Raw genomic sequence first — 27,279 nt, 5'->3', positions numbered from 1 at the left:
TGAGTTTGCTCCTGTTGGCACTTGGCCGCCCCAGCTCCCTCCGGGTTGGACGGTTGAGTGGGATCCCTCCTCGGACGGCGAGGAAAGGGATCACTGATGTCCTGATCGGCCTCATCAGGGACATCCGACCCCGGCGCTAGCTTCCGCTAATTTACCTTTCCGCTGCTTTTGAATCTTGTAAAACTCTGATTTTCATTTTGATGTTGAACTAAATTATCAAACTTGTTTAACTCAGTGGATCTATTGTATTCTCTGGAACCGCTCGTCTTCGTGTGAGTTTTGCTAATCCGATCCTGTTAAGTGGTTAAATCGGATGAAATCCGACGGCACTTCGAGTTAACTTGAGTAAGGCATGAGTGTCGTGTGTCAGGCGACTTAACCGTGCTTTAATCAAGGTAATCCGAGGTGGTTCCGCCACAGCGCCATCCTCCCCAGTCCTCACCGCCGTCCTCCCCGCGCCCTCCTCCCTGCGCCGTCCTCCCTGCTGCGCCGTCCGCCGTCCACATCCTTCTTGCCTAGGGCCAAACCCGTGGGGGTAGAGCTTCCCTGGGCCAAGCTCAAGCTCGCCTCGGCACGCGGCGGAGCCCCCTAGGGCTTAGCGCGAGATCACCCCGGCTAGTGGGGGAGCTCGAGCTCGCCTCGGCTGGCGGCGGAGGGCCCAGATGGAGCGCGAGGTCACCCTGGCCGGCGGAGGAGGCCCCAGACGGAGCTCACCATGGCCAGTGGCGTAACACCTTCGCGCGTGCGCTCGACCGCGCCTGATGGAGAAAACATCGAGTGAACGGGAGCGAAGTTGGTTGGATCGGTCCGCTCGATTCGAAGGAATCGTTCCAACCCGCATCTAGGAGGTATATTCTCTTCTGAGTTCATCCCAACTCACATGAATCTCAAACCAAACACATGAATCCATCTGGGTCCGACCCATTCCAACTCTCAAACCAAACAAATGCTTAAACATCAGACGCCTAATCAGCGGCCAATCACCATCAATCGTGCTCGCCACCTGGCTGATTAGCTCCCCCGTGATTAGGTTTAGGTTCTGCTCACGCCGCCACCGCCATTACCCCTCCCGCCTGGATCCACGGCACATGTCGCTGTCCTTTTGACCACTATGCCCCTCGGCATCTGCAGGCCGCCTTGATGATGAGCTGTGCCCAGTTGTGCTGCCGACCCGCCGTGCGCCGCTGTCCTATGCGCCGCGCACCGTCCGCCCGCCCGCCCGCTCGGCGCCGCGTTCCGTTGCGTCCGCCACCTCCACACGCTTATCCCCACCCCTTTATCTCTCTCTAGCCCCTCTCTCTCTCTCTCCCCTCCCCTGCAGACCCTCTCTCTCTCCACTCCTCACGAGCTCGCATCACCACTAGACACCAAGACAGCTCAGGCTTTCTCTCTCCCCAACGCGCTTTCCCCTCCTCCGTCTTCTCCCCCTCGCCGCCGCCGCCGTTTCTTGCATTCCGTCGAGCACCTGCGCGAAGCTCAGGCGATGGCGAAGCTCGCGCTGGCGCTCATCCTGCTCCTGGCCGTGGCGGCCTCGGCGTCGGCGTCGGCGTCCATCGACATGGACCTGGGCTTCCTCTCCGCCGGCGCCGGCCGGAGGGAGTGCCGCGGTACGGTGGCCGAGTGCCTGGCCGAGGAGGAGGAGGAGGAGCTGGGCTCCGCGTCGGCGGAGTCGCACCGCCGCATCCTCAGGGGCCGCGGCTACATCAGCTACGGCGCGCTCCGCCGGGACAACGTGCCCTGCTCCCGCCGCGGCGCCAGCTACTACAACTGCCGCCCCGGCGCCCAGGCCAACCCCTACCACCGCGGGTGCTCCCGCATCACCCGCTGCCGCGGCTGAGCTCCTCCTCCATGGCCGCCCCCTCCCTCCTCCGGTGCCCTCCGCCGCCGGATCCGCCGGTGGGAGCGGGGAAATGCCGGATCTTTCGCCGCTCCTCCGCCGTCTCCCGAGTCCAAAAAAAAAATAAGTTCTTTTCTTTTGCTGCTGCTACTGTTTACAAGTACTACTAGAGCTATGGATTTGTTCATTGCCGCTGTATGGATTTGTGTTTGTTCCTGCTGTTGTAAAGTAAGAGATCGATTGATTCGAGCCCCTATGGCTGCTTAATATGAACATAAATACTCTTATTCTTTTGATTGATGGCTTGCTTGGTTGATCTCTGCCTTCTGCTGGATGGATTGTTAAAATAAAGTCCAGAGCTTGCTTTACTGATTATTGCTTTGCTGGTAGCAATTGAATGGGGATGAATTGCTGTGGTTTTTGTTGGTGTTCCTTTCATTCAGACATTCAGATCTAGAGCAGCAATCCTGTGAAGAACAGCAACAAATTGCTTCATTCAGCTAACCAGGTGAAAAACATCAACGGATTGCTACTGTTCTGCAACAGATCTGTGTGCCCCCTGCTCTTGGTTTCATCCATCCATTACCTGCATTGGAGAACTTGCAGGGATGGATGGTTGTTGTGTGCCATGATACCTCAGGTCACCATCATGAAACATGGAAGAACTCAAGAACATGCGTCTTTGTTCTCGTTCGATTTCTAGTTTTCTAACCTGCGTGCTGGAAACATGTACGGCACCACCATGTGTTGAAGCTCTTTGTTTAATACTGGTTCTTGCAGCATAGGTTAGTGAGAGCCACGTTGCTGCGCCTGTTTGTTAGTATGACCTGACTGATTGATGCCGCTGGTCTCCTCTCTTGATTGAATATGTTCAGGCAGTCCATGACTTGTAGATGTTCTTAGTTTTTTTTTTTGCACTGTTATAACTTATAAATCCAGGTTGTAGAGTCATAAGCATTGCCATGGTTGCGGCTCAAATTGTGAGCTTTGTGGACTAAATTCTGCTGGGAGCAAAGAAACCATTTTGTTTGGCAAACATTTCCCTGTGGTGGATCCATCTGGACGTTTGGTGAGAGGAATCAGTGCCGTGTTCTTCGGGGTGGTGATGGAGCATCTCCATTTATTCTGCAAGCCATGTGGATTTCCTGTTTGTTTATTCGAGGGAATAAATGACCTGTTTGCATGTCCGCAGACCAAGAGTACTTTAACTAGTACTCTGATGAATGAATGCTGGCTGCTAGAGTGGGCGGACGATGCTTCTAGATGAGGGTCGACATGGGCTGGGCCTGGTCGACGTACGTACGGGCTGATTATGAGGCCTCCCATAGTTAACTGGGCCGTGGCCCATAGTTAACTAGGCCACGGGCCCATAGGAGGAGGGAGGGGTGGGTTCGGTTCGGCTGGGAGGGGCTGAAGGCGGGCCCAGTACCACGCCGCCGGCCTGCTGCGACCCACGCACGGTTGGGCCGGGCAAGTTGTGTCCCAGCGATTCAAATTAGCGGAGCGGTTTCTTGTCCTCGCCGTACGAATTTTGTCCAAACATGTAGCTAGGCGCTAGCTACAAAGTAAATTACAAGAGGCGTTCGCATTGCAAGCGATAAGTGCATACGCAGGACAGTAAGTCCGATGCAGTTATTTATGATTGAAAATCTAGTAGTTATTTAGATTTAAGAGGTGCTATTCATTAACTTTGTTGTAGGATGATGGAATGGAACAATCTTTCATATTTTCATACAAATCTGGTTCGTATGTACAAGAAACTAGTCAAGATTTTTGCATATGCATGGATGCATTTTTATTTGTGTTCTGTCAACCAAAAGCCCTCTTTGTACGTGTGATTCTTAGTTACCAGAGGACTATCAATCCGTCGTGCATAACTTTTAAGACTCAAACAAGCTGTAATCTGACGACCTTCCCGGATTTAAGTGGAGTTGTGGAGATGGATGAACAAAGTAGTAAGCAGCGTGTCGGGGTCGTGTACTGAGAAATACGCTAGGAAATCGATCAGCAAACTGTAATTAAGCTGCCCCTTTTTATGAAGTGTGTGATGTTGAATAATGCGTATTGTAGATTTGTAGATGAACAAAAGCATTTAGTTGGAAAGCAAACTACAAGAAGTATTCCACAATGCATGTGATCGATCTTTCCGAGCCACGCAGAACAAACTCTATGGACCAGATCAGAGTTATTCATTCGACATTGGATCGACAATGGATGCAAAGACCGAGTGACTCGAGGCATAGACCACGCCATACAAAGTCGAACAAATTTAACTTAAGACAAACCTAATTGACATGTGAAAAAACAGAGGGAGTATTCAAGTACTACATTTCGTAGTTTCATCAAGACAAATGCGAAAAGAGGATGGGGGATTCAGCTTTAATTTCCTATACACGCTACACTATGGGAATTGCATGCGATGATTAAGCATTCGAAAAGGATGATCATCGGTAGGTTCATCTGGCATTTCCTTTCTCTTCTTGGGTGACATTGATCAACTGTTAGTTTTGGACCCCTAGCCTATGCATACCCCTTCATCTGGCCATTTGGCTTCTTGGCATTCTGATGACTTGAGACATCCTATGTGGAATCAAGAGTCAAAGGAGAGAACTAGAGTGACTGGCAAAGTTCTAAACTAAATATTAAGGACATCATTAGTACAAGAAGACTAGCATGTGTACGTTTAGCTTTAGTTTAGGCTTTGTTCTTGGTCACGTGAATACTTTCATTTTTGTTACTCCTATTGTTTGGCAACATCAATTTAAGTCTCCCAAGCCAGATAGAAAAACACCCGCCCCTCACATTCTGCATAAGAATCCCAAAAACTTCTTACAATGCGTCGTGATGCGACCATAGTTCCCCTCTGCTTTTGCACATTCTTCCTCTTCTCCAGTCAACTTACATGTGCACACGTTGGTACATGCGTACGCCACCTATACTCAATATTCACATATCCACGCACGCACGCAGGTACCCATTCTACTATGATCAGCCGATCATTGCACCTCCCGTCATCATGATCATCTCTCAGTGTCAGTGTATAGTTAGAGCATGCTGTAATCACTGCTTAGTACCCTTGGAACTGAGGCGGTGGCGGCGAAGCGTACTTCTGCGCCAAGATCGGTGGCAGGATTACATCTTCTAGTGCTGGTGGAGGCGGTGGTGATGGTACTACCGGTGGAGGTGGTGAGCTCATGGGGACCGGCGGGGGTGGAGAGATGACCGGTGGGGGTGGTGAGCTGACCGGTGCAGGTGGTGGAGGAGACTTCACCGGGGGAGGCGGTGAGCTTACCGGAGCTGGTGGGGGTGGTGATTTGTTTGGTGGAGGTGGAGAAGTCACCGGTGTCGGTGGTGGCAGGGATTTTGCAGGTGGCGGCGGTGAGCTCATCGGAGTTGGCGGGGGAGGTGATTTTACGGGCGGTGGCGGTGAGCTCACTGGAGCCGGTGGGGGAGGTGATTTTACAGGAGGCGGAGGTGAGCTCACTGGAGTCGGTGGGGGAGGTGATTTTACAGGAGGCGGAGGTGAGCTCACTGGAGTCGGTGGGGGAGGTGATTTTACAGGTGGTGGTGGTGAGCTTACCGGAGCTGGAGGAGGTGGGGATTTCACCGGCGGTGGAGGCGAGCTCACTGGTGCTGGAGGTGGAGGAGATTTGACTGGTGGTGGTGGCGAGTTCACCGGAGCCGGTGGTGGAGGGGATTTCACAGGTGGCGGTGGTGAACTAACTGGTGCTGGAGGTGGAGGAGATTTGACCGGTGGTGGTGGCGAGCTCACCGGAGCTGGTGGTGGAGGGGACTTCACTGGTGGTGGCGGTGAGCTAACCGGTGCCGGAGGTGGAGGTGACTTTACTGGTGGTGGTGGCGAGCTCACCGGAGCCGGTGGTGGAGGGGATTTCACTTGTGGAGGTGGTGAACTCACAGGCGCCGAAGGTGGAGGTGACTTCACTGGTGGTGGTGGCGAGCTCACTGGAGCCGGTGGCGGAGGCGATTTCACAGGTGGGGAAGGTGAGCTCACCGGAGCCAGTGGAGGAGGCGACTTCACTGGTGGTGGTGGCGAGCTCACCGGAGCCGGTGGTGGAGGCGAGCTCACTGGAACTGGTGGAGGAGACGATTTCACCGGTGGTGGTACTGGTGCCGGTGCCGGTGCCGGCATTACTGGTGGCGAACTGATGGGAGCCGGTGGGTTAGGCGGCGTTTGTGGCTTGGCCACAGGTGTGGGCGGCACAGGCGTCGGCGGCGCGGGCGCGTGCTTCTTCGGCGACGGCGTGTAAGATGGCCCCGCCGAGCATGCGTTCTTGCGGCAGTCGACGGGGTGAGCAAGCACGGGCGCGCACTCCGGCGCCGGCTTCTGCTCAGGGCGCCCGCCGCCGAGGCAGTTGCCGGCGTCGTCGAGTGCCACGAGCTTGTTCGCCGCCGGCACGCACGCCGCTGGCTCGACGCTGAAGAAGTTGTGCGCGAAGCTGAAGTTGGAGAGCGCCGGGAGCTCACAGACGCGCTCCAGCACGCCGCCGGCGAGCCTGTTCCTCGAAACGGCGAGCTGCTGCAGCCCGGTCATGTTGACCATCCCCTCCGGCAGCGTTCCGACTAGCTCATTTCCGCTGACGTCGACTACCGTGGTGTTGACGAGCTCGGCGAGCTCCGGCGGGATGCAGCCATCAAGGCGGTTGTCGAGCAGCACGAGCTCGTCGAGTGTGCCGACCATTCGGCCGACGCTACGAGGGATGCATCCGACGAAGGCGTTGTCAGCGAGCACGACCACCGAGGCCGTCGAGTTGCCGAAGTTCTCCGGGATGACGCCGACGAAGCGGTTGCTGTTGACGAAGATGGCGTCGAGGTCCTTCTCGAAGAGCTGCGGCGGGAGCTCACCGTCGAAGTCGTTGTACCGGAGGTCGAGGTACTTGAGCACGGGGATCTCGAGCACGACGTGGGGGAAGCCGCCGACGAAGCGGTTGTTGCTGACGTCGAGCTCGTGGAGGAGTGCGAGGCGGCTGAAGCTCTTGGGGATGACTCCGCAGAAGCGGTTGGAGTTGATGTGGAAGAAGGCGAGGTCGGTCAGGAGGCCGAGCTCGGCGGGGAGGTACCCCGCGATGTCGCCGCCGTTGAGGTCGACGCCCGCGACGACGGTAGTGGCGTTGTCGTCGAGAGCCGGAGCGCATGTGACGCCGAAGTAGGAGCACACGTCGGCGCCGACCCAGCCGCCGGTGAAGTTCCGGGGGTCGGAGTAGATGGCGCGGCGCCAGGCCTGGAGCGCCGCGTACGCGCGGCGGAGCCGGTCGTTGGCGAAGGTGACGTCGACGCGGATCTCGAACTCGAAGTCGTCGGGGAGGTCGCCGTCGCCCTCGCGGAGGGCCAGAAGCTGCCGCCGCGCGATGGCGGAGGCCTCGGCGTCGGACAGCGCGGAGGCGGCCGCGGCCGCCGCGAGCAGGGCGCCGGCGAGATAGGCGACGAGCGCCAGGCGGCGGCGGTAGGTGGCCTCCATTGTTGGGGCGGGTGGGAAGGGGCAGTGCGGGAGGCCACCCCTTGCGGTGCTTGCTATATGGAGGTGGGGAAGATATAGGCCTCCGGCGACGAGAGGACACGGCCGAGCTCGAGCGGCGGCGCGCGCGTCCCGGAGATGGACGTTGCGGTCTGGTGGTTGCTGTGTTCTTGGCAGGAAAGGAGGGACACGTGGACGTACAGCTGCTTTGACCGTTGTTCCTCGCTCTCTCTGGTGAGGTGTCGATATGTCATGGGCTCATGGCATGCTAAATTTGGCATGAGGTTGGTCGACCTGTGGTTGGTGATGCAGCAGCAGAAGCGTGCCTCCTCCGACGATGCAGGGAACCAGGTAGACAGCATCATAACCTGGCATCCTGTGCGCAGGGACTATAGATTTAGTGTTCTTAGTTTAGATGATATATCTTATAGCAAACATGCATCCCTTTTGAAATTTGAATGAGTGAGTTTGTTCTCAATCTTTAGTGAGGAAGTTCCGAAAACAAAACAGAGAACTTTTGTGAGACAAAACAATGGTTTTAATTAGTCCTTGCTCCTTTGTATTGGACTATATAAATTTCACTGATCGAGCTAACTTTATGCAACTTTCCAAACTATATATTTCAGATATAGTAGAACCGAGTGAGGCAGCAACAGTACTTGAAAAATGAAAAAAAATTTTATTGTACGTATCCTAAGAAAAAAAACCATTCAGTTATACTTAATGGTGAGGAGTCAATGTGTCAGGGCATGGTAAATTTGGCATCCAGTTCAGTGATGGTTTAACAGGGAAATTAAAGTTAATAAGTCGTGAGACCAAATTTAGGCCTAAATATAGCATGTCATGCGTGCCATGGTTACAGAGAACTAATATATTTGATTGCCGGTACATCTCTTTGGAAAGAGTGGACTTTTGAGAACAAACATGTATTTCCTAACTCTTGTACTCCCTCCGTCCTGAAATACAAAGTATCGTAGGATTTTTAAGAGATTAATGAGGTGGGCAAATGTCTCATGTACCTTTAGCTAATGGTAATACAAGACAAGTTTTTCGGTTAACAAGGGAAATATTTGCCAAGTTTTTAATTGAGTACTTGCCAAAAACTCCTAGAACGCCTTATATTTGGGGACAAATTTTGGACCCTTTGATGCCTTATATATTTCAGGATGGAGGGAGTATATTGGACTAGGTGCACTGTAAGCATGGAAGGTATCAAGAATAGCGGGCAGCAAATAATGGGAAGGGTAAAATTAATCAATTGGATATATATATATATATATATATATATTACAAAGTTAATTATCCATTGGATATGAGTGGGATTGGGGAGGGGAAAGAGTGGATAGTAATTATTTGGATTTGGGTGTGAACAAGAGTAGGTTTGCCCATACCAACCCCAGTAGCAGGCATCCGGGCTTTCCTTATCAACAAGGATTGGCACTTAGGTGCTATTCGGCCGAGCTGTAGACAGTGAGTTATGCGAATTGGAAAGGCTATGCTGAAGCTCCGTGCATCCACGAACCTGACCCCCAGGAATTGGAGTTTCCAGATGGGCATAGTGAGCAGAATGAGCTCTCACTGGAGTTTAGGAAATCCCACTTTGTGCGAGCATAAGTTTTGCCGATTCAGCTGTTGTGAATGCTCATTCAAAAGTTTTGCCGACGGTTTTAAGGGAGTGGCCGAGAGTGGTTACTTTGTTTATAATTTTATCATCCAATTTCCGATGGTGCTGAAGTGTCACAGGACTATTTCCTGAGGGTACAGTTGAATCTCCGAAACCACCAATCAACAATGCCAGACAACAGTGCGTAAGAGTAGTGGATAACCGTCGGCAATAACGCTAAATCTTGTAAAAAAACCGAACAAGGGAGAGCCTCAGAGTACTTATGGAATTTCTTATTACCCAATGATCATGTATTTACCCATTTAGGTTTTGCATAATTGAATTTACTTGCTGCACTTATATATTTTTGAAAATCCTAAGAGGTGAGAGTACGTTGCTCGAGTTCTTGTGAACCAGTCCTTGAAGAAAACAGTGAACCACTGTGAAGCAGAACATGTGATACGGTCAGAGAATTACTACCTTAGCCCTCTGTATTTGTTGGTACAAGTTTGACAAATCAAATTAAGTTGCTTCATATATTGTAGAACCCAGCCATGCAATAGTCAGTAATAAGAAAAATACAACAGTAAATTAGTTCATGTCTGAAGGAAAATAATGAATCAGTGATACATGCATAGAGATAGGTGCAGCAATTCACTTTATTTCAGGGAGTCATGTGGTAAACTGAACGCTTGCTGATCCTATAGGTCAACTAGTTCTAAAGCTACTTGTTTCTGAGGCTCACTAAACTTTACAGTATGAAGGACAGAAAAGAGCAAGTGATGTAAGACAAAAGTTCAAGGCCAACGACTTATGGTTGTTTAAGGCCAAGTGATGTAGATACAACACATGTGCTTGAAAAGAGCTCGCTTCTCTACTATGGTTCACTCAATCACTCGTAACTCTTTCTGGACAAGTAATAGCATAGGCATACGTTGGGAATGGGAGGCATGAGGAATTCTTGCAGCAGAACCTTTATCTCCTTTGGCCTTCCATTAGTGACAAATATTGCTGTCTATTCTGGATCTGGTACATGACTCTGATGTAAACCTGGACGAACATGCCAAATTTCTTTTCTTAGTACCATCCTTCAGCATGAGCCAAATTCCAAAATAAACTAGGCAAAACTTCTATGTATCCCATAGGTTAATTTCTTACTGGAGGGATGGAGTTTGGAAACATTACGCACGTAGCATAGGGGAATGACAACAAAAAGCAAACGTTGCATGCTTTTTCCATTCAGATGTAAAATCAGTTATCTTTCTTGGTGCTTTGTATTTCATTGGACTATCATTTTTACATAGTGCTTTGGTATTCTGATGACATCGTATTTGATTGTAGAGGTTGTTGTGCTTTGTGTTCTGCAGATGGTTGTCATGGTGATGTTGCTGCATGGTTAACACGGTTGTCATGGAGATTTTCAGTTCTTAGTTTAGCTTATATATCTCTTTGCGAACATCCATACTGAGTTTCAGACTTTTGCGACAAAATACTTAAAGAAAACAGAGTTTGTTGTGAGACAAAATAAGGATTTAGTTAGTACTTGCTCCTCTCTATTGAACTATACAAGTTTCACTGGTCGAGCTAACTTGCTGTAATTTCCAGGCTATATGTTTCACGTATTGTAGAACTAAGTACTCAAAAAATTAATAACATATTGTACATGTCTTAAGAAAAAAAAAGAAGCAATCAGTTATACGCAAGCAGAATCTTTAAGACAGTGCTGTTCACTCAGTGTTGCAGGGAGCCATGTAGGAAATTGAATGCATAATCATCATCAACAATGTAGGTAGTAACAACTTACTTGCCCAAATATATTTGTCATCAACAATGTAGGTAGTAACAACTTACTTGCCCAAAATATATTTGTCCTTATGGCCATTGAATGGTGTAAGTTTACTGTTCATGGCCCTTCGCTCATATATTGATATCCTGCTTGTGATCCCAAATTTTCATTCATGCCTGATCCCAAAATTTTCATTCACGCCTAGTTGTTCCCGGCCCTGAGCACGACATTTTGAACATAATCAAACTCGTCATCTTTAACAATGACTACAATAGGCATGGTAGGTATCAAGAATCGTTGTAGCAGATGTTACCATCGCTCTGGCCCTTCGTTACCAATAACAATTTCTAGTTCTCAGCTACATAGCTGAGCTTCACATAATGAATTTTGAGGGAATGGTGGATAAGGATTTAGGGATTCTCATCTATTAGCTTCTTTTTTAGTGTTTGGAGTTTAGAGCTGGGGACAGTCAGCGACATCGCAAAGATCTGCCTATATAAAAGTGTTCACAACCAGTGTGAAAAGGGTTAGAAGTTTAGCAAATCCCTGTTAAACCAATTATACAGCAGCTGTAGCTCTTTATATGATCCTCCAACTCTTGGGACAGTCTGAGCTCTATTTTATTGGTGGTTTACCAGAAAGATTGATGTGTATAACTCATGTCAATTTTACACTGACGCATGCTCATTTCATGCCTTGTAAAACAATGACATAGATTGTATTCGTAAGGATTAAGGACAGCTCATAGTATGTTGCAAAATACTATAACATTCGCTTGAATTGGTCCATATCAATTACTGGATTATGAAATCACCACAGCTTATTACACTGGTCGAGCTAACTTGCTGCAATTTTCCAAACTATATGTTTCAGATTCGTAAAACCGACTTAGGTAGAAGCAGCATTAAAAAATCGATAACTTATTGTACGTGTTTTAAGAAAAAAAATCTATCAGTTATATGCAAGCAGAATCTTAAAACAGTGCAAGGGAGCCATGTGAGAAAATGAACGCTTGCACTATTTTAAGAACTGCAATAAGCAGATCTTCAGAACTGTAATAAACAGATCTTCAGAACTGTAATAGAGAAGGCAGCTTATTACAGTTCTGAAGATCTGCCATTCATTCCTACTGTTGTTGGTAAATTGCAAAAACCAAACGTATTTGAGGGCACAGTTTCAATTTCCCCTTTTTTTCTTCAGGAGAGAAGTAGAGGTAGAAGATAACTAAAACGTTGCACAAATGACTGCAGAAAATTTGTGGTTGCATAATCATTTAGCTGTTTTCATTATTGTACCTATATCCGGTTAGCAGTGATGGAGTTTTCAGATTGGGACAGTGCTCTAAGAAAGTGTCCACCTTATACAGTGTTAAAAACAGGGTTAAGCAGAGTAGTAATTTAGCTGTGTATTGTGTTCCTCGAACTCTTGTACCCTCTTTGTGCAAAAATACATGGTTCGAGTATCTTGGTACGTACTTGTGTTGCTCGAACTCTTGTAAACCTGTACTTAACCAAAAAGGAAAATCTTGTGGAACAGAAAAAGGATGCGGCCTGAGTATGACTGATCAGGCCTAAAGGCCCTAAAGCCTGTATTTCTGATACAAGTTTGACAAATGAAACTAACTTGCTGCATGTTTTCAAATCATACTTTTGTTTCATATATTGTAGAACCAAGCAATGCAGGAGTCAGTAATCAAAAGATCCATGAGCAAATTAAGAATAAAAACATGAGTAAGTAATATGAGATTAGCCGACACTGCATGAGGAGGTGCAATAAATTACCTCTGTTTCAGAGAGCCATGTGGTAGACTGAATGCTTACTGGTCCTAGAAACAAAATTCAGCTAGTTCTAAAACTACTTGTCCCACAGATCAATTAAAACTTAAAAGACAGAAACGAGCAAGTGATTTAAGTTTAAAGTTCAAGCTGAGGGATTTATATATAGATATGGCATATATGTTCCAAACATAGCTTGCTTCCCAAGTTTTTTTTACTTGAAACGCTATCCCTCACATGATGATTAACGTCCTCAAATCCATAACCTTGAAAAAGGCACACTTTAGGCATGGCAGGCATCAGGAATACAAGAAGCAGAAACACCATCCGCACACGCCTTCCATTTTTTGTTCAAACGTGGGCAAACCTATATAGCCGTCATTAGAATCTTGTGGGAACCAGAGCAACTATACCAGCTGGCTGGCTCCACCGGGTTTGGCACTTGAGCTGCACAGCTCTTCTTCCTCATGCATTCCATTACCAATGAAGGATTAGATGAAGTTGAATGAAGCTGCTAAATTTCTGTAATGAGAATCATTCTCCAACAAAACCTCAAGAGCCAGAAATCCAAATAAAAAAAATCTTTTCATGCAAACATACATCTCTTTGAAAATCTGAATACATGACTATGCTGTTTTAATTTTGTTAGAATGTAGGCCTTTACTTAACGAAAACCATTGCCATTTTGTGATAACATACAATCTTTGAATCTGAAGAGGTGAGTAAGTTGCTCTGGCTCTTATGAAACACATTCCTTCAAGAAAAAAGCGACCTACTGTGAAGCAAAAAACAGGCAGAGATAAGAGTATTACTGATTAATCATATGGCCTATATATTAGCTGATACAAGTTTGACAAATCAAATTAACTTGCTGCACTATTTGAACTATACATTTTTGCATATGTTGTAGACTCAGTAGCATCCTTTAATCTTGTCCAACGTTTTAGAAAAAAAAATGAACTAGCGCAATGAAACTTGCCTACTGTGCATTGAGAATTATAGGTGTAGCATTTTACTCTCGGAGAGGCATGTGGTAAAATGTTAATGCTTACTAACTCTAACAAACTAGGTATCAATATCAAATTCAACTAGTTTTAAACTATTTATATCTCTCAGGCAAACTTTCAAGGACAGTAAGAAACAAGTGATGAATGCTTGAAAAAAGCTCACTTGTCAACTATCATTTACTTTCACTCACAAGGTGATGAACACGGATTCATCACCTTCAACTATACATTGGGCATGGAAAGGCGTGAGTAATCCTAGTGCCGGACATACTCCCTCTGTTCTTAAATATATGACGTTGTTGACTTTTTTCATTTGTTTGACTATTTGTATTTTCTACAAATATTTTTGCAAATAGATAAACGTACAAGTTAAATCTAAAGTACATTTGGCAATAGACATAATGATACACATTCTACTTTAGTTAACTAACTCGTTCAATAGATATTGGTGGTCAAAGTTGGAGTAAAAAGTCAACGGCGTCATATATTTAAGAACGAAGGGAGTAAAAGAAATTGGTATATTTCTTAGTGGCATACAAGTATATTTCTCCCCCAAAAGATACATTCATCTGTCTACTTTCTTCGGGAACACTTTACAGTACTCTCTGCTAATATTTTTTGGGAGCGATAAAGGTAGAAGAATACCAATTCAGTGCACATCCCCAAGTTAGGTGTATCACAGGTTGGGTCTCTCATGAACCTTCTTCGTTTCAACACAAAAACCTGATCTGCAATGAATGTGTGCGGCAGAGGATGAATCGTGTTTCTCCACGATTATTACAGAAAAAAATTATTTTGCTTTTTGATTGGTACAGTTAGTTTTCTTGTGCAATGCAAGGAGCCAGTGAAAACTACAATTGTTTTTACTGGTTAAGGAGGAGAGATAGAGACAGCTGCTGGGAACAGCTCCGAATTGCCCTTGTATATATGTGAAGGTGAGGTATCATTACAGGGTCCTATAAATTAATTACAGGGTGCAAAGATTGTATAAAAAATATCAATCAGTTATAGTGGAGCAGTTTACCTTCTTTCAGACAGCCATGTGGGACACTGAATGCGTGCTACTGAGCGTACACTAGCTAGAGCTCAAACTTGTTTTTAAACTTTTTTCCATGCGAAATTGTATGGAAAACTTAAATAAGCAAGTGATGTAAACTGAATGTTGAAGGCCAGACACTTTATATATACCTGTGCTCCAAAAGAGCTCAATTCATCAGCTCGTAACTTTCTTTCCCTCCTACTAAAAGAGAAAATCAGATCCAATTGCTATTGTGGTTAATAACTATTTTGTCTAAAATTGGTGGTCGGATCTTTTGTTCAGAATTTCTACAAATTATCTCCTTTTCTAGTGCATCTTGTAAGGATTAATGCGGAGACTCAAAAATTAGTTTCTGATCGATTAGCAATAGTAAGGTAAGATGCACAAAACTATGTGGTGCAACATACTCTAGCGCTGAGAGCCATGTGAGAAACTGATCATTACGGACAGATGAATTTACTTCTCCTAAACAATTAGTATCTGGTCAATTAAATGGAACTAAAGCAGGAACAACCAAGTGATCTAAGTTTGGAGTTAGACGCTAGGAACTTATACGTATAGAGATATCCCTGAAATGAGCTCGGTTCGTGATCCTATGTCCTATCCTTCCACGGACATGACTTTGAGTGTTCTCAACAGCACCAACGACCTATAGGCATGGTAGGTACCAAGAATACCAGTAGCTTTTTTACATAATGGAAAAAATTCTGGCTTCAAACCTCTCAAAAGAGAGGCATCAGACCGCCAAAATTACAAGCACACTCAAAGTTTAACACACACTGTGTTTAACTTGACCAATTCACAAAAAGAAAGGCCATCCATGGAACGCGATGCATAGCTCTAGACTCTAGAAGTTGGCATGTCTCAACAAACCGTACCCTTCGATCATCAATATGCTGCAACAGAGCCCAGAACCGAAGCCAGTGTGTCCCCTTGAATAGAACCTGCAAAAAGTTTTTGGTCTAGAACAATTAAACACAGTATCATTTCTTGTGAGCCAAATTGCCCAACAAATAGTGGCAGCTCCTGTCAATAACATTAAATAGTGATTGCCCCCCTCCCCCCCCCCCCCCCCGCTTAGACCAGTTATCAAAAAGATGTTCTGTGCTTTCAGGTAGAGGTATACCTAACACAATGTGAATCGCACGCCATATAAATTTTGCATAATGGCACTTCAAAAAAAGGTGATGGATAGTTTCTAGCTTGCTATAGAAGCAACAAGTTTTACTACCATTCCAATTCCTTTTAGCTAAGTTATCTTTTGTTAGCATCACTCCTCTTTTAAGATACCATAAAAATATTTTTATTTTGAGAGGAATCTTCATATGCCAAATTTCTTGTGTAGCTTTAATACCGTTATTGACTAGATGCCTATACATTGAATTAACTGTGAAAGCTCCATTCTTCTGTAAGCTCCACACAAAAGAATACAATCCCTCATTTAGATTAATATGTGCAAGTCATGCAACAAGGCTATACCACTCAGTTAACTCGTCCCCAACTAAGTACCTCTATCACAGTTGCATGTTTTTTCATACTAGTTTAAACAAATTAGGGTATTGTACTTTAAGCTTTTGGGTACCTAACCATTTATCTTCCCAAAATTTGATTTGGTTGCTGCTAACTAGCTTGAACCTTCCTAGATTGAGGAATTCATCTTTTTACACCCATTAGGCTTGACCAAAAATGTGAATCCCCTGCTCTTTTACTTGTATGGGATAAGGTTTTATTCCTCGTATACTTGTTTCTAAGTAAATTTTACCATAAACTTTCTTCATTACATAACTTGAATAACCACTTGCTTAGTGGGCATTTGTTTTGTACATCTAGATCTTGAATCCATATCCCCCCTGTTCTTTTGGTTGACGCAATCTATATTTCTATATTTCTTTTTGTGTTGGTCATTTTGCCAAAAGAATCTCAACCTATAATATTCAATTTTTTTGACTCCCCTCGGGAACTAAAAAAAGAGAGCATAAACATAGGCAAACTAGAGAGAATTGAGTTTATCAAGACTAAACATCCTCCCACTGATAGGAGTTTTCCTTTCCACCCTCTTCGTTTTTTTTCTATTCTATCCTCTATTGCCTTCCAATCTTTGTTTGACAACTTTCTATAATGCATTGGTATCCCCAAATAGCGAAATGGGTAAGAACCTATTTTACAACCGAAAAGTTATGAATATTGAGTTTCATAGTTTCTTGCATCCCCAATGCAAAAAATTTCACTTCTATGAAAGTTAATTTTAAGACCTGATAGTTGTTCAAAGGCACAAAGGAGAAGCTTCATGTTCGTTCAATATAATGGTCCATAAACATAACTGTATCATCTGCATATTAGAGAATTGACAAACCACCATCGATTAAATGTGGTACTACCCCTTTCACCTGAACATCCTCTTTGGCTCTAGCCACGATGATTGCCAACATATCAAGAATGATGTTGAAAAGTATTGGAGATAAAGAATCACCATGCCTAAGTCCCTTCTTTGTTTGGAAGTATGATCCCAGTTGATCGTTCACCTTTATCCCCACATTACCCCCTTGTACAAACAATTTAACCCACTTGCACCGCTTTGGATCAAAACCCTTCATTCTAAGTGACTGCTGCAAAAATTCCCATTTCACTTTGTCATAAGCATTTTCAAAGTCTATTTTAAAAATCACACCATTTTGTTTTTTGTGTGAAGCTCATGTATTGTTTCATGGAGGAGCACTGCCCCTTCCATAATGTTCTTTCCAGCAAAAATGCTTTTTGAGTGGGTTTAATGATTCTTTGGGCGACTTTCACAACTCTGTTAGTGGTACTTTGGTAAAAATTTTGAAGCTAACATTCAACAAACAGATGGGTCTCTATTGTTGAAATTGCTTTGCGCCACTACTTTTAGGTAGTAGAATAATTGTTCCAAAGTTGAGAGAGTGAAGAGGCGGTGTGCCCCTATGGAATTCCTCAAATAGAGCCATCAAATCTTCCTTTATCACATTCCAGAAAACTTGATAAAACTCTGGTGGGAAGCCATCTGGGCCGGGAGCGGTGTTACTTTTCATTTGAAAAATAGCCTCTTTTATCTCATTTTCAGAAAAGGATGCTACTAGAAGCTCATTTTCCTGTGGTGAAACTTGAGGAATAGGAGCGCCTCATCCATAGACACAAAGTTGTTGCCCGGTGGCCCGAATAACTTCTTATAATACTTGGTGATATACTTTTTAAGGTTAATATCACCGCATATTATACATTCCTCCTCCAACCGGAAAATACGAGTTATTCTCTGCTTTCCATTTGCCACTAACTAGAAATATTTTGTATTCGCATCACCTTCTAGTAATTTTTTTTAGCTCTTTGATACCATTTTAATTCCTCTTCCCTCCAAAGCTCTGCTAATCTATTATTTAGTGGATGCTTAAGATCGATTTCGTTGGCATCTAAAGGTGCCACTTCCGCCTTTATGTCTAACTCATTCAGTTTGTTCAAGAGTATCTTTTTTCTTTTTTATGTACCACTAATATTTTTAGCTCATCACCTCAAATATTATCGCAGACGTCTAATTTTTACCCGCCACTTCTCTAAGGGTGTCTTTCCTTGTTTCACACTATTCCAAACATCACTCACCATGTCAAAAAAGCCATCACGTAGCAACCAGCCCTGTTCAAATTTAAACTACGGTTGGTTATTTGGTGACTCAGCTTCACCCGTGTTCATAAACAATGGAGTGTAGTCGGATATCTCTCTAGTTAGTGCTTGAACTGTAGTACGTGGAAATTTTAGTTCCCATACCATCTAGCCTTTCCTTATCATCCTTATCGACGAGGATTGCGGCTTTAGAGCTCATGGCACAGCTCGCGATAATGAATTAATTTCAAGCAAAGACCAGAGATAAGGCTGCAGGAATCTACTTAAATGAACACGGGCTCCAGTGAGTGCAGTTTTTAGCTGGAGTTCATGAGCCAGAGCTGCGTGGTTTGCCTAAACTGAAGGTTTCGAAACCAGTGAGGTTTAGCTGTTAGCAGAACAGGTCCTTCACTCTCTCATGCACACCGTTCAGGCTACATCGACCTCGTCTCTATATTCTTTCATGCACGGTACCGGGCGCCAGCTCCGTCGGTCCTCCATGTGTATAGGATAGCTTAGCTTCTTTCTGCTTTAGCGCTGGATTCCATTCTTCTCATGTAAAGATCAGTTGCCTATTTAAGGCATTGCTGTAATCATCAGCACAATTGGCAAGCGAATAATTTACACTTACATTAGGAGCAGTGCAAACATGTGTTTCCCTGTAGATTTGATAATGCTGCTCCACCTCATGTAAAGATGTTTGCCACGTATCTTAGTACTATTCTGAAACTAGTCAATCCGTTTTACATGCTTAATGAAACAAATAAATTTTGTGGTACTACTAGATGGTACATATAGCTATGGAGTGCTTGCCTTTTTTTTTTTGCCAGATTGGCCAGTGCTGAGCTGAATGAGCAGTACTGAAAAAGCTTCAGCAATGAATTAAATGTCTGTACTACCAGTTAAATAGAACTAATGAGAAACAAGCAGTATGTAAATTTACAGTTCAAGGACAAAGACTTACATATACATATGCATGGAAAAGGGCTTTGTTCAATTTTCCATTCACTCCTGATGCTTGGCCTCACACAAACATCTAACATTGCTAAAATTCTTTACCTTCAACTAGGCAGCAAGCTACAAGAATGGTAGGCATCAGGAACAACAGGAGCAAGTATCACCTTCACTATAGCCTTTCCATACTGGTGATTGTTACCGGTGTGGAGTCAGCATCAGGAACAACAGGAACAAGCTGTGGTAATTCATCACCAGTACCTGCTGGTTCCTGGTATCTGGTTTATGCATTACATTAGATACCTGGCTCAGGGTTGCTGTATTTTAGTGAGAAAGAATGGACTACTGGTGAACAGCTGCGTGGTCGACGACCATGGCTGGCTTTGGCAGCATCTCTCTAACGTTAGCACGTGCATGCATAGAACAGTAGACGGGCGGCGCAGAGACTTCAAATTCGTTCACTGACTTCACAGATGAAATAGGCACAAATCATGGAACTTAGATCGACCTCACAAAATTATCATCTAAAAATGCGTTATGGCTGTCTGCGCCAGTTTTTACGTGCAAAACCAGTTGACTTTCAAGACATATCGACACATGTATAATTTTCAAGAGGACTCCCAAATGACGTGCATTTTTCGTTACCTGCTATATTTCACATCGCACTGGAGTAGTGCTCTTTATGTCCAACAGTGGAGTTGAAGAGAAGAGAACTTCTCTAACACACGTTTTTGTTTTGTGCCTGTTCTCTCATGTTTATTTAAGCCATTTGTGTTGACGTATCTAGTACGTAAACCGGCAATAATATTAACAGTGGAAACCAAGAAGCACAGCAGGGTCTATACAAGCCATTTGTCTGATGAACCTACTTTTTTCAAATCATATATTTCAGAGGTTATAGAACACCTGTTTGGAAGGAGTCAGTACCACAACACGAATAGTCCTTCCCTTTTTTATTTTACAATTAAATATTTGCACAATTTATTTATTGATCAGCATATTTCTTTTCTATTTAATGCAAAATCATTAAGTGACTTGACATTACAAAGCTAGGTGGAGCGATCCACTCTTTTCTGAACCATTGCGATCTCCAGTTTAGTGATGGGTTAAGAGCGATATAACAAAGGCAACTATCAACTGATGCACGGTCAAATGGTGTCTTTGCATAAACGACATGCATTGCATAAATATAGTTTTAGACACAGTAATAACAGCTCATATACATATATAAATTGCAAATTCATTTCAACATACGGATTTGTGCGGATCGACCACTGGATTTTCAAATTTCTCTTTTTCTTGGTTTAACTACTGGAGCCACAGCTTCTTATGGTTGTGAAGATTTGCAAGTGCCCTAGCTTCTCGTGGTGGATCGATTAGAGTGTAAACCGGGTAATGAACCCCCCAATCCTTCTAATCCCATGCACTTAGAAAATGTCCTTCTAACCCCTTATATTGGTTTTGGTGCGGTTTGGACACGCTGCAATGGTAGAGTGAGCAGTGATTGGATTCTATATGAGGATAGAGTGCTTAGAAAATGTCAATCTGTATGTAATTAAGTGTCCGAATGCAGTTGCAACTCTTAAATATTAGGTTTATCAGCAGTTTAGCTAGACCCTTTATATAGATATATACAACTCTTAAATATGAATAATTGAGTGTGCCGCTCAAACTCATGTGAAACATAACATGGATCTAATCACAGTAATAATGGTACGTACTTATTGTTGGCTAGAACTCTGTCTCTCGCACTCTTTTCTGATCGCACGAACAGAAGGTTTTTGGTGCTGCCTAAAAGAACCAGCAGCCTTTTCAGTTCTATTCCTTTCCTTTTATTCAGCTACGAACGAGTCGTGGCCCGGCCATACTGCAGCACCAGCGGAGGCCTGCGCACGAACGTCCGCACGACGCGCATGCCGCTCACGACGCAGCGTGGAGGCATGCTCACCTAGATCTCGGTCACGGCTTCAACAACCTGGCCGAGAATTACTCCTACCGTTACACGTCCAGCAACAGAAAGCAAATAATGAGAAATCAAACTAAACAAACTAAACAACGAGATTATCTAACAAACTCCTCCTAATCTAGTTGTTGATGTCGACGACGCTGATCTTCGAGCGTAGATGCTGAAACCTCACCCGTCCAAGTGGTTTGGTCAGTACGTCCGCCAGCTGATCGTCGGTGCGAATCTTGTGGACGGCGACTCGGCCACCCTTGACGCACTCCCGGATGTAGTGGAAGCGCGTGTCAATGTGTTTGCTCCGGCCATGAAAGACCGGATTCTTGCAGAGTTGAATTGCCGACTGATTGTCAATGTGGATGTTGGCGACGCTGGCTGCTCGCCCGTAGAAGCTGCCAAGCAGCCGTCCCAACCAGATGCCTTGGCACGCCGCTGTCGAGGCTGCGATGTATTCAGCTTCACACGACGAGAGGGCAACCACGGGCTGTTTCTGTGACTGCCATGTTACTGGTGCACGGCCGAGACAGAACAACACACCGGTAGTGCTCTTGCGATCATCCACGTCTCCCGCCATATCCGCATCGCTGAAGCCTTGTAGCTTGAGGTCGTTGTCGTCCCTGGTGTAGACGATGCCGTAGTGGAGCGTGCCCGCGATGTAGCGCAGCAGGTGCTTGATGGCGCTGAAGTGTTCCGTGGTCGGTTTTTCCATGAATCAACTCACGTACCCAACGGCAAAACTGATATCTGGCCGGGTATGTACCAGGTAGCGTAGACTTCCAACAATACTTCGAAATAAAGTAGGATCGACGGGCGGGTTGGAGCTTTTCTTACTCAGTTTCAATCGAGTCTCCATGGCATCTGCGTGCTGTTGCAGCCGCTCATCCCAGCTCTCTCCAGTAGCTTCGCTGCGTACGCAGCTTGACACAATGTGATGCGCCCACGTTCCTGCTTCACTTCGATGCCCAAGTAGTAGCTAAGGCACCCAAGATCACTCATCTTAAATGAGCTCTTCATCTCCTTCTTGAACGTCTCGACTTCACCTGGGTCGGCACCGGTGAGAATCAAGTCGTCCACGTACACGCCAAGGAGCAGACGCTCACGTCCTGTGCCGCGTGTGTACACTCCATGTTCCTCAGAGCAGCGTGTGAACCCGAGGCCGGTGAGCGTGCAGTCGAGCTTGGCGTTCCACGCTCGTGGCGCTTGACGGAGTCCGTAGAGGGCTTTGTGCAGCTTGAGAACTTGGCGCTCCCGCCCGGCGATGACGAATCCCGGAGGCTGCGTGACGTAGACCTCCTCCACGAGGTCGCCGTTGAGGAACGCTGATTTAACGTCGAGATGATGCACCTGCCAACCCTCGTGAGCAGCGACTGCCGCCAGGGCACGCACTGAGTCGAGACGTGCCACCGGCGCGAACACCTCGTCGAAGTCCACGCCAGCACGCTGGACGTACCCCTTCGCCACGAGGCGAGCCTGGTGGCGGATCACCTTGCCCTGAGCATCTTTCTTGAGCTTGAAAACCCATTTTAGACCTATGGGACGATGACCGGCTGGCAGCTCAACTGCCTCCCAGGTGCCGTTGTCGACGATGGCGTTAATCTCCTCCTTCATGGCCGCTCGCCAGGCCGGATCAGAGTCGGCCTCAGCAAACGACGTGGGCTCCTCTGATGCAGCGAGGAGAAGCTCCTCAGGATCGAGCTCCCTGGGCGCAGCTGTATTAATGCAGTCGTCCACCATGCGGTACCACCGTGGTGCACCCTCGTCGTCCAGGTCAATGCCGGACGGGATGTACGCTGGTGGAGACGTAAACACGGTGTCGACGTTCCTTGGGCCGTTCGCATCCGCCACCGGTGTACTAGGCTCCTCCGTGATCTGGGCTTTAGGTAGTGAGGCCGCTAGGGATACAGGGGAGCCCGGTTGGCCACCACTCAAGAGCGCGTTCACCATATACTCAACAGTGAACGTCTCTGGAACAACGGCGTCGCTGCCGGTCTCCGCCCAATTCCACCCATGAGCCTCATCGAACACCACATCCCTGGTGATGAGTAGGCGTTTCCCCACCGGGTCATACAACCGATAGGCTTTCGAGCCCGGCTCGTAGCCCACAAACACCGTCTTGATGCTCCGGTCGTCGAGCTTGCCGACGTGAGGACGTGTGACCTTGGCATGTGCAATACACCCAAACGTACAAAGGAAGTGCACAGTGGGTTTCTCACCGTACCAGGCTTCATAGGGTGTCATACCTTGAATGCTTTTGGTTGGGGATCGATTCAAGATGAAGACGGCAGTAGACACCGCCTCCCCCCAGAACGTACTCGGCATCGCCTTTGCCTTGAGAAGACACCGCGCCATGTCCATGATGGTCTGATTCCTGCGCTCCACGACGCCGTTTTGCTGCGGAGAATACGGTGCCGTGAGCTGCCTGTGAACCCCCTTTTTAGCACAATACTCCCCAAACGTCACGGACATGAATTCGCCTCCACGATCAGTCCGGAGTGCGTGCAGCTTTCTCCCGGTCTCCACCTCGATGCCGGCCTGGAACTTCTTGATCGCGCCGGCTGCCTCATCCTTGGTTGATAGGAGCACCACCCACATATAGCGGCTGACGTCGTTGACGAGGAGGAGGAAGTAGCGCCGGCCGCCATGTGTCGTTGGTGAGACAGGTCCGCACAAGTCGCTATGGACAAGGTCGAGGCGACCCTTTGCGCGGTGCTTGGCCTCCAAGGGGAACGGTGCACGACGTTGCTTGCCGACGAGGCACGCGTCGCATAGCTGGTCAACATGGTTGAGTTGGGGAAGTCCACGAACCATCGCTCCGCGCCCCAGCTTCCTCAGCGCGTTAAAGCTGAGGTGGCCGAAACGCTCGTGCCAACGCCAGGCGTCATCCTCGGAGCTTGCCAGTAGTGATATGGGCTGCGCAATGGTGAGCTTGATCTTGTACAGACGATTCGAAGACCTCCGTACCTTGGTGAGGAGTTCTTGCTGAGGATCACGTACGCGCAGCACACCATCCTCAATCATAACCTGGCAGCCAAACTCATCGAGGTGGCCCAAGCTAATTATGTTGCTGCGGAGGCGCGGAATGTAGTAGACATCCGTGAGAACGCGATGGTGTCCTTGCCGCGCGGCAAAGATGATGGAGCCACGTCCGACGATGTCGACGACCGAACCATCCCCGAACTTCACCGTTCCGGTGATGTCGCGGTCCAGTTCGGAGAAGAACGCGCTATCTCCAGTCATGTGGTTCGACGCGCCTGTGTCGAGGTACCACATGCCAACGTCATGGTCGTCGCGGTTGATGTCGGAGTCGCCCAGCTGTACCATCACACGTTCTTTGTTGAGGAAGACTTGGCCACCGACATGTACAGGAACGGTGCGCTGCACGACCACCTTGGACGCCGGCATGACCGAGGCCACCCGCGCCATAAAAAGAGCTGGTTCGTCATCATCGCCAGGTGCCTCTTCTGCTAGCAGCGCTGCATTGGCCGCCATGTCCCGCTGCCGCTTGCGGCACTCCCGGGCCCAGTGCCCTGTTTTCTTGTAGTATTTGCACTGATCTTTGTCAAGGGGTTTACCTCCGCCGTCGCCCTTCTTTGCGTTGCCGTCCCCGTGCTTGGGCAGTTTCATGGCACGATGAGATGGAGCCGCGCCACCGCTGAAGCTGCTACCGCCGGCTCCCCCTTTATCTCGCTTGCGCATCCGCCTGGTGAGATCCTCCTCCCTGGACGAGAGGAGGAGACGGGATCCCAGCTCCGCGGCCGCCGCGCGCGCCTCGAGCCGTTGCTCGACGGCCCGGAGGCGCCCTGTGACCTCTTCGACGGACATGTCCTCGATGTCGAGCAACGTCTCGATAGAGATCGCCACCTGCATGAAGCGGTCTGGGACAACCTGGAGTATCTTGCGCACGACCTCCGAATCGTCGATGTCGTCGCCGAGGAGACGCAGGTTGTCGGCGAGGCCAGAGATCCTCATGGAGAAGTCGTCGATGCCCTCCCCATCCTTGAAAGCGATATTGTTGAAGTCCCGCCGAAGCTTCTGCGCGTTCGACACGCGCACACGCTCGACGCCCATGCGAATTACCTTGACAGCCTCCCACGCTTCTTTTGTTGTTTCCTTCTTGCCGATGAGATTGACCATCTCAGTAGGGACGGAGCGAGCGATCGCTGCCAACGCCAGCCGATCCTCGCCGTACTCGACGCCGCCCGGATCAATGGCCGCCCAGAGACCTTGGGCCTGCAGATTGATCCTCATCATCACTACCCACTCCGGGTAGTTGGTCTTGGTGAGCATCGGATATTGGACTGACGCCGATGCTTCTTTCACTGTGCGGTGTACGACGATGGGGAGCTCCCACTGAGCACGCCCATGCCCACGTCCGCGCCCGCACCGCGACGATGGTGACTGCGACCGTCGTCGGCTCGGGGGCGCGCTGCTGTGGCGCAGCGGCGACTGGGACGCCATTGCTCCGCCCTCGGTCGAACCTTCGCTCTGAATACCAATTGTTGGCTAGAACTCTGTCTCTCGCACTCTTTTCTGATCGCACGAACAGAAGGTTTTTGGTGCTGCCTAAAAGAACCAGCAGCCTTTTCAGTTCTATTCCTTTCCTTTTATTCAGCTACGAACAAGTCGTGGCCCGGCCATACTGCAGCACCAGCGGAGGCCTGCGCACGAACGTCCGCACGACGCGCATGCCGCTCACGACGCAGCGTGGAGGCATGCTCACCTAGATCTCGGTCACGGCTTCAACAACCTGGCCGAGAATTACTCCTACCGTTACACGTCCAGCAACAGAAAGCAAATAATGGAAATCAAACTAAACAAACTAAACAACGAGATTATCTAACACTTACCCCTGTATTTGCCGTTACCAGTTTCAATAATCTAATTTACTACATTTAAGTGTCTAACTATGTTCAGGAGTGGCTACCCTGATAATCATCTATTAATTAATTGAATTTGTTTCGTAAAAATATCAATCTGTAATGGTGCAATATGTTAAGTACCTATGCTCATACAGCCACGTGGGATACTGATGAATGTATGCTGATCCTACTATACCTAGACATCAAATTTCACTCCACTTCCACCAAGCCCAGGGCTGCGGTCGCCGCCATCCCAGCCGGCAACGGCACCAGTGACGGCCAAAGCGGAGGCCGTGTTCCCTTCCCCTCATCTCCCTCCTCTTTTCTCTTCTCCACCCCTTCTTTCTCCTTCTTCCCTCCTCCCCTTCGCTTGCTCACGAGGCGTCTCGGCATGGCTGGCGGCTAGATCCGGTTGGTGGAGTGCCAGATCTGCGCGCTGACTGACGGCCTTACCTAGATCTAATGGTGGCCGACACGGCTGGCTGGGTGGCGGCGGTGGCAGCCCCTCTCGCCGGCGGTGCTGGTTGGTGCGGGGGCTGCTGCCACTGGTCGCAAGCGGCCACGTCCTCCACGCGTTAGCTACCGTCGGCTTTGGCGGCTAGGGCTTGCGCTCTTCGGCAGCACAGGCAGCGTGCATCCCTTACTGGTCCTCTGAGGAGCGCGCTAGGCTGCCGCTGCGGCGCGTGGCCACATGGACACGATGGTGGTTGTTCGCTGTGGGCACGAAGGGTGCGGTGGGTGGGAGTGAGGGCGAGGGGGCTACAGGCTGGTTATGCCGGTGTGCCTCCTCATTGCTGCGGTTCCCATTCCGGTTGCAGTCCACTCTTCATGTTGGGGCGGTGGTGCTGTCATACAGTTGCACCGGGTGAAAGCCCTACCTGGCCTTGTGTTGGTGTTGACAATGGCAACGCCTTCGGGCATCATTCCCCTCGTTGGAGGCGTTGTTGTGGTGTATCATGCAAGCAGATCTCCAAGTGAAAACCAACTCCGGCTTGCTGGATTGGGTGGGGGCGGCGTCTACAACGTCGTGTCCTTCTTGAAGGCATCGCATTGGAGGTCCCTCTGGTCCAGCGATGCTATCTCGAAGGCCTCCTAGAGGAAGCATGCTTGGAAGTCGGAGCTGCTTTGGTGTATTGTGCTCCAAGTTTGGCAACGTGACCAAGTTTGGGTTGCATTTCTTCAAGTTGCTTAGCTTAAGGTGGTGTTGTGCAACACGTGTTGACGTCCCAATCCAACCGAGATGTCGCACATGGCTTCTACCTACTTGGGTTGTTTATTTCTTTCAGCATGCACCTGGCATTCCTAGTCTTGATCGGGGAGGCAGAGTCCAAGCTGCTCGTTTGCTAGGGAGCGATCAACTTGGCAACGATGATGTTA

General features: G+C 47.7%; 2 protein-coding genes across 2 annotated transcripts; one reads left to right on the top strand and one right to left on the bottom strand.

The window, feature by feature from the left end:
- The first annotated feature begins 1,219 nt into the window (after positions 1-1,219).
- LOC101758486 (rapid alkalinization factor) lies at positions 1,220-2,205 on the top strand. Its single transcript, XM_004962764.3, has one exon. It carries the CDS (start codon positions 1,484-1,486, stop codon positions 1,835-1,837), a length of 354 nt encoding a protein of 117 aa, XP_004962821.1. The 5' UTR covers positions 1,220-1,483; the 3' UTR covers positions 1,838-2,205.
- A 2,412-nt stretch (positions 2,206-4,617) lies between these two features.
- Positions 4,618-7,313, bottom strand: LOC101772944 (pollen-specific leucine-rich repeat extensin-like protein 3). Its single transcript, XM_004964020.1, has one exon. It carries the CDS (start codon positions 7,311-7,313, stop codon positions 4,905-4,907), a length of 2,409 nt encoding a protein of 802 aa, XP_004964077.1. The 3' UTR covers positions 4,618-4,904.
- Between the last annotated feature and the right edge of the window lie 19,966 nt (positions 7,314-27,279).

This window comes from Setaria italica, chromosome III (genome assembly GCF_000263155.2).
Source record: "Setaria italica strain Yugu1 chromosome III, Setaria_italica_v2.0, whole genome shotgun sequence".
In the NCBI taxonomy this organism is placed as follows: domain Eukaryota; kingdom Viridiplantae; phylum Streptophyta; class Magnoliopsida; order Poales; family Poaceae; genus Setaria; species Setaria italica.
This window is presented reverse-complemented; position numbering and strand designations above follow the sequence as displayed.

Bases quoted from the DNA above. Each gene is read 5' to 3' on its own strand.
- LOC101758486 (XM_004962764.3), top strand. From the start codon at position 1,484: ATGGCGAAGCTCGCGCTGGCGCTCATCCTGCTCCTGGCCGTGGCGGCC.
- LOC101772944 (XM_004964020.1), bottom strand. From the start codon at position 7,313: ATGGAGGCCACCTACCGCCGCCGCCTGGCGCTCGTCGCCTATCTCGCC.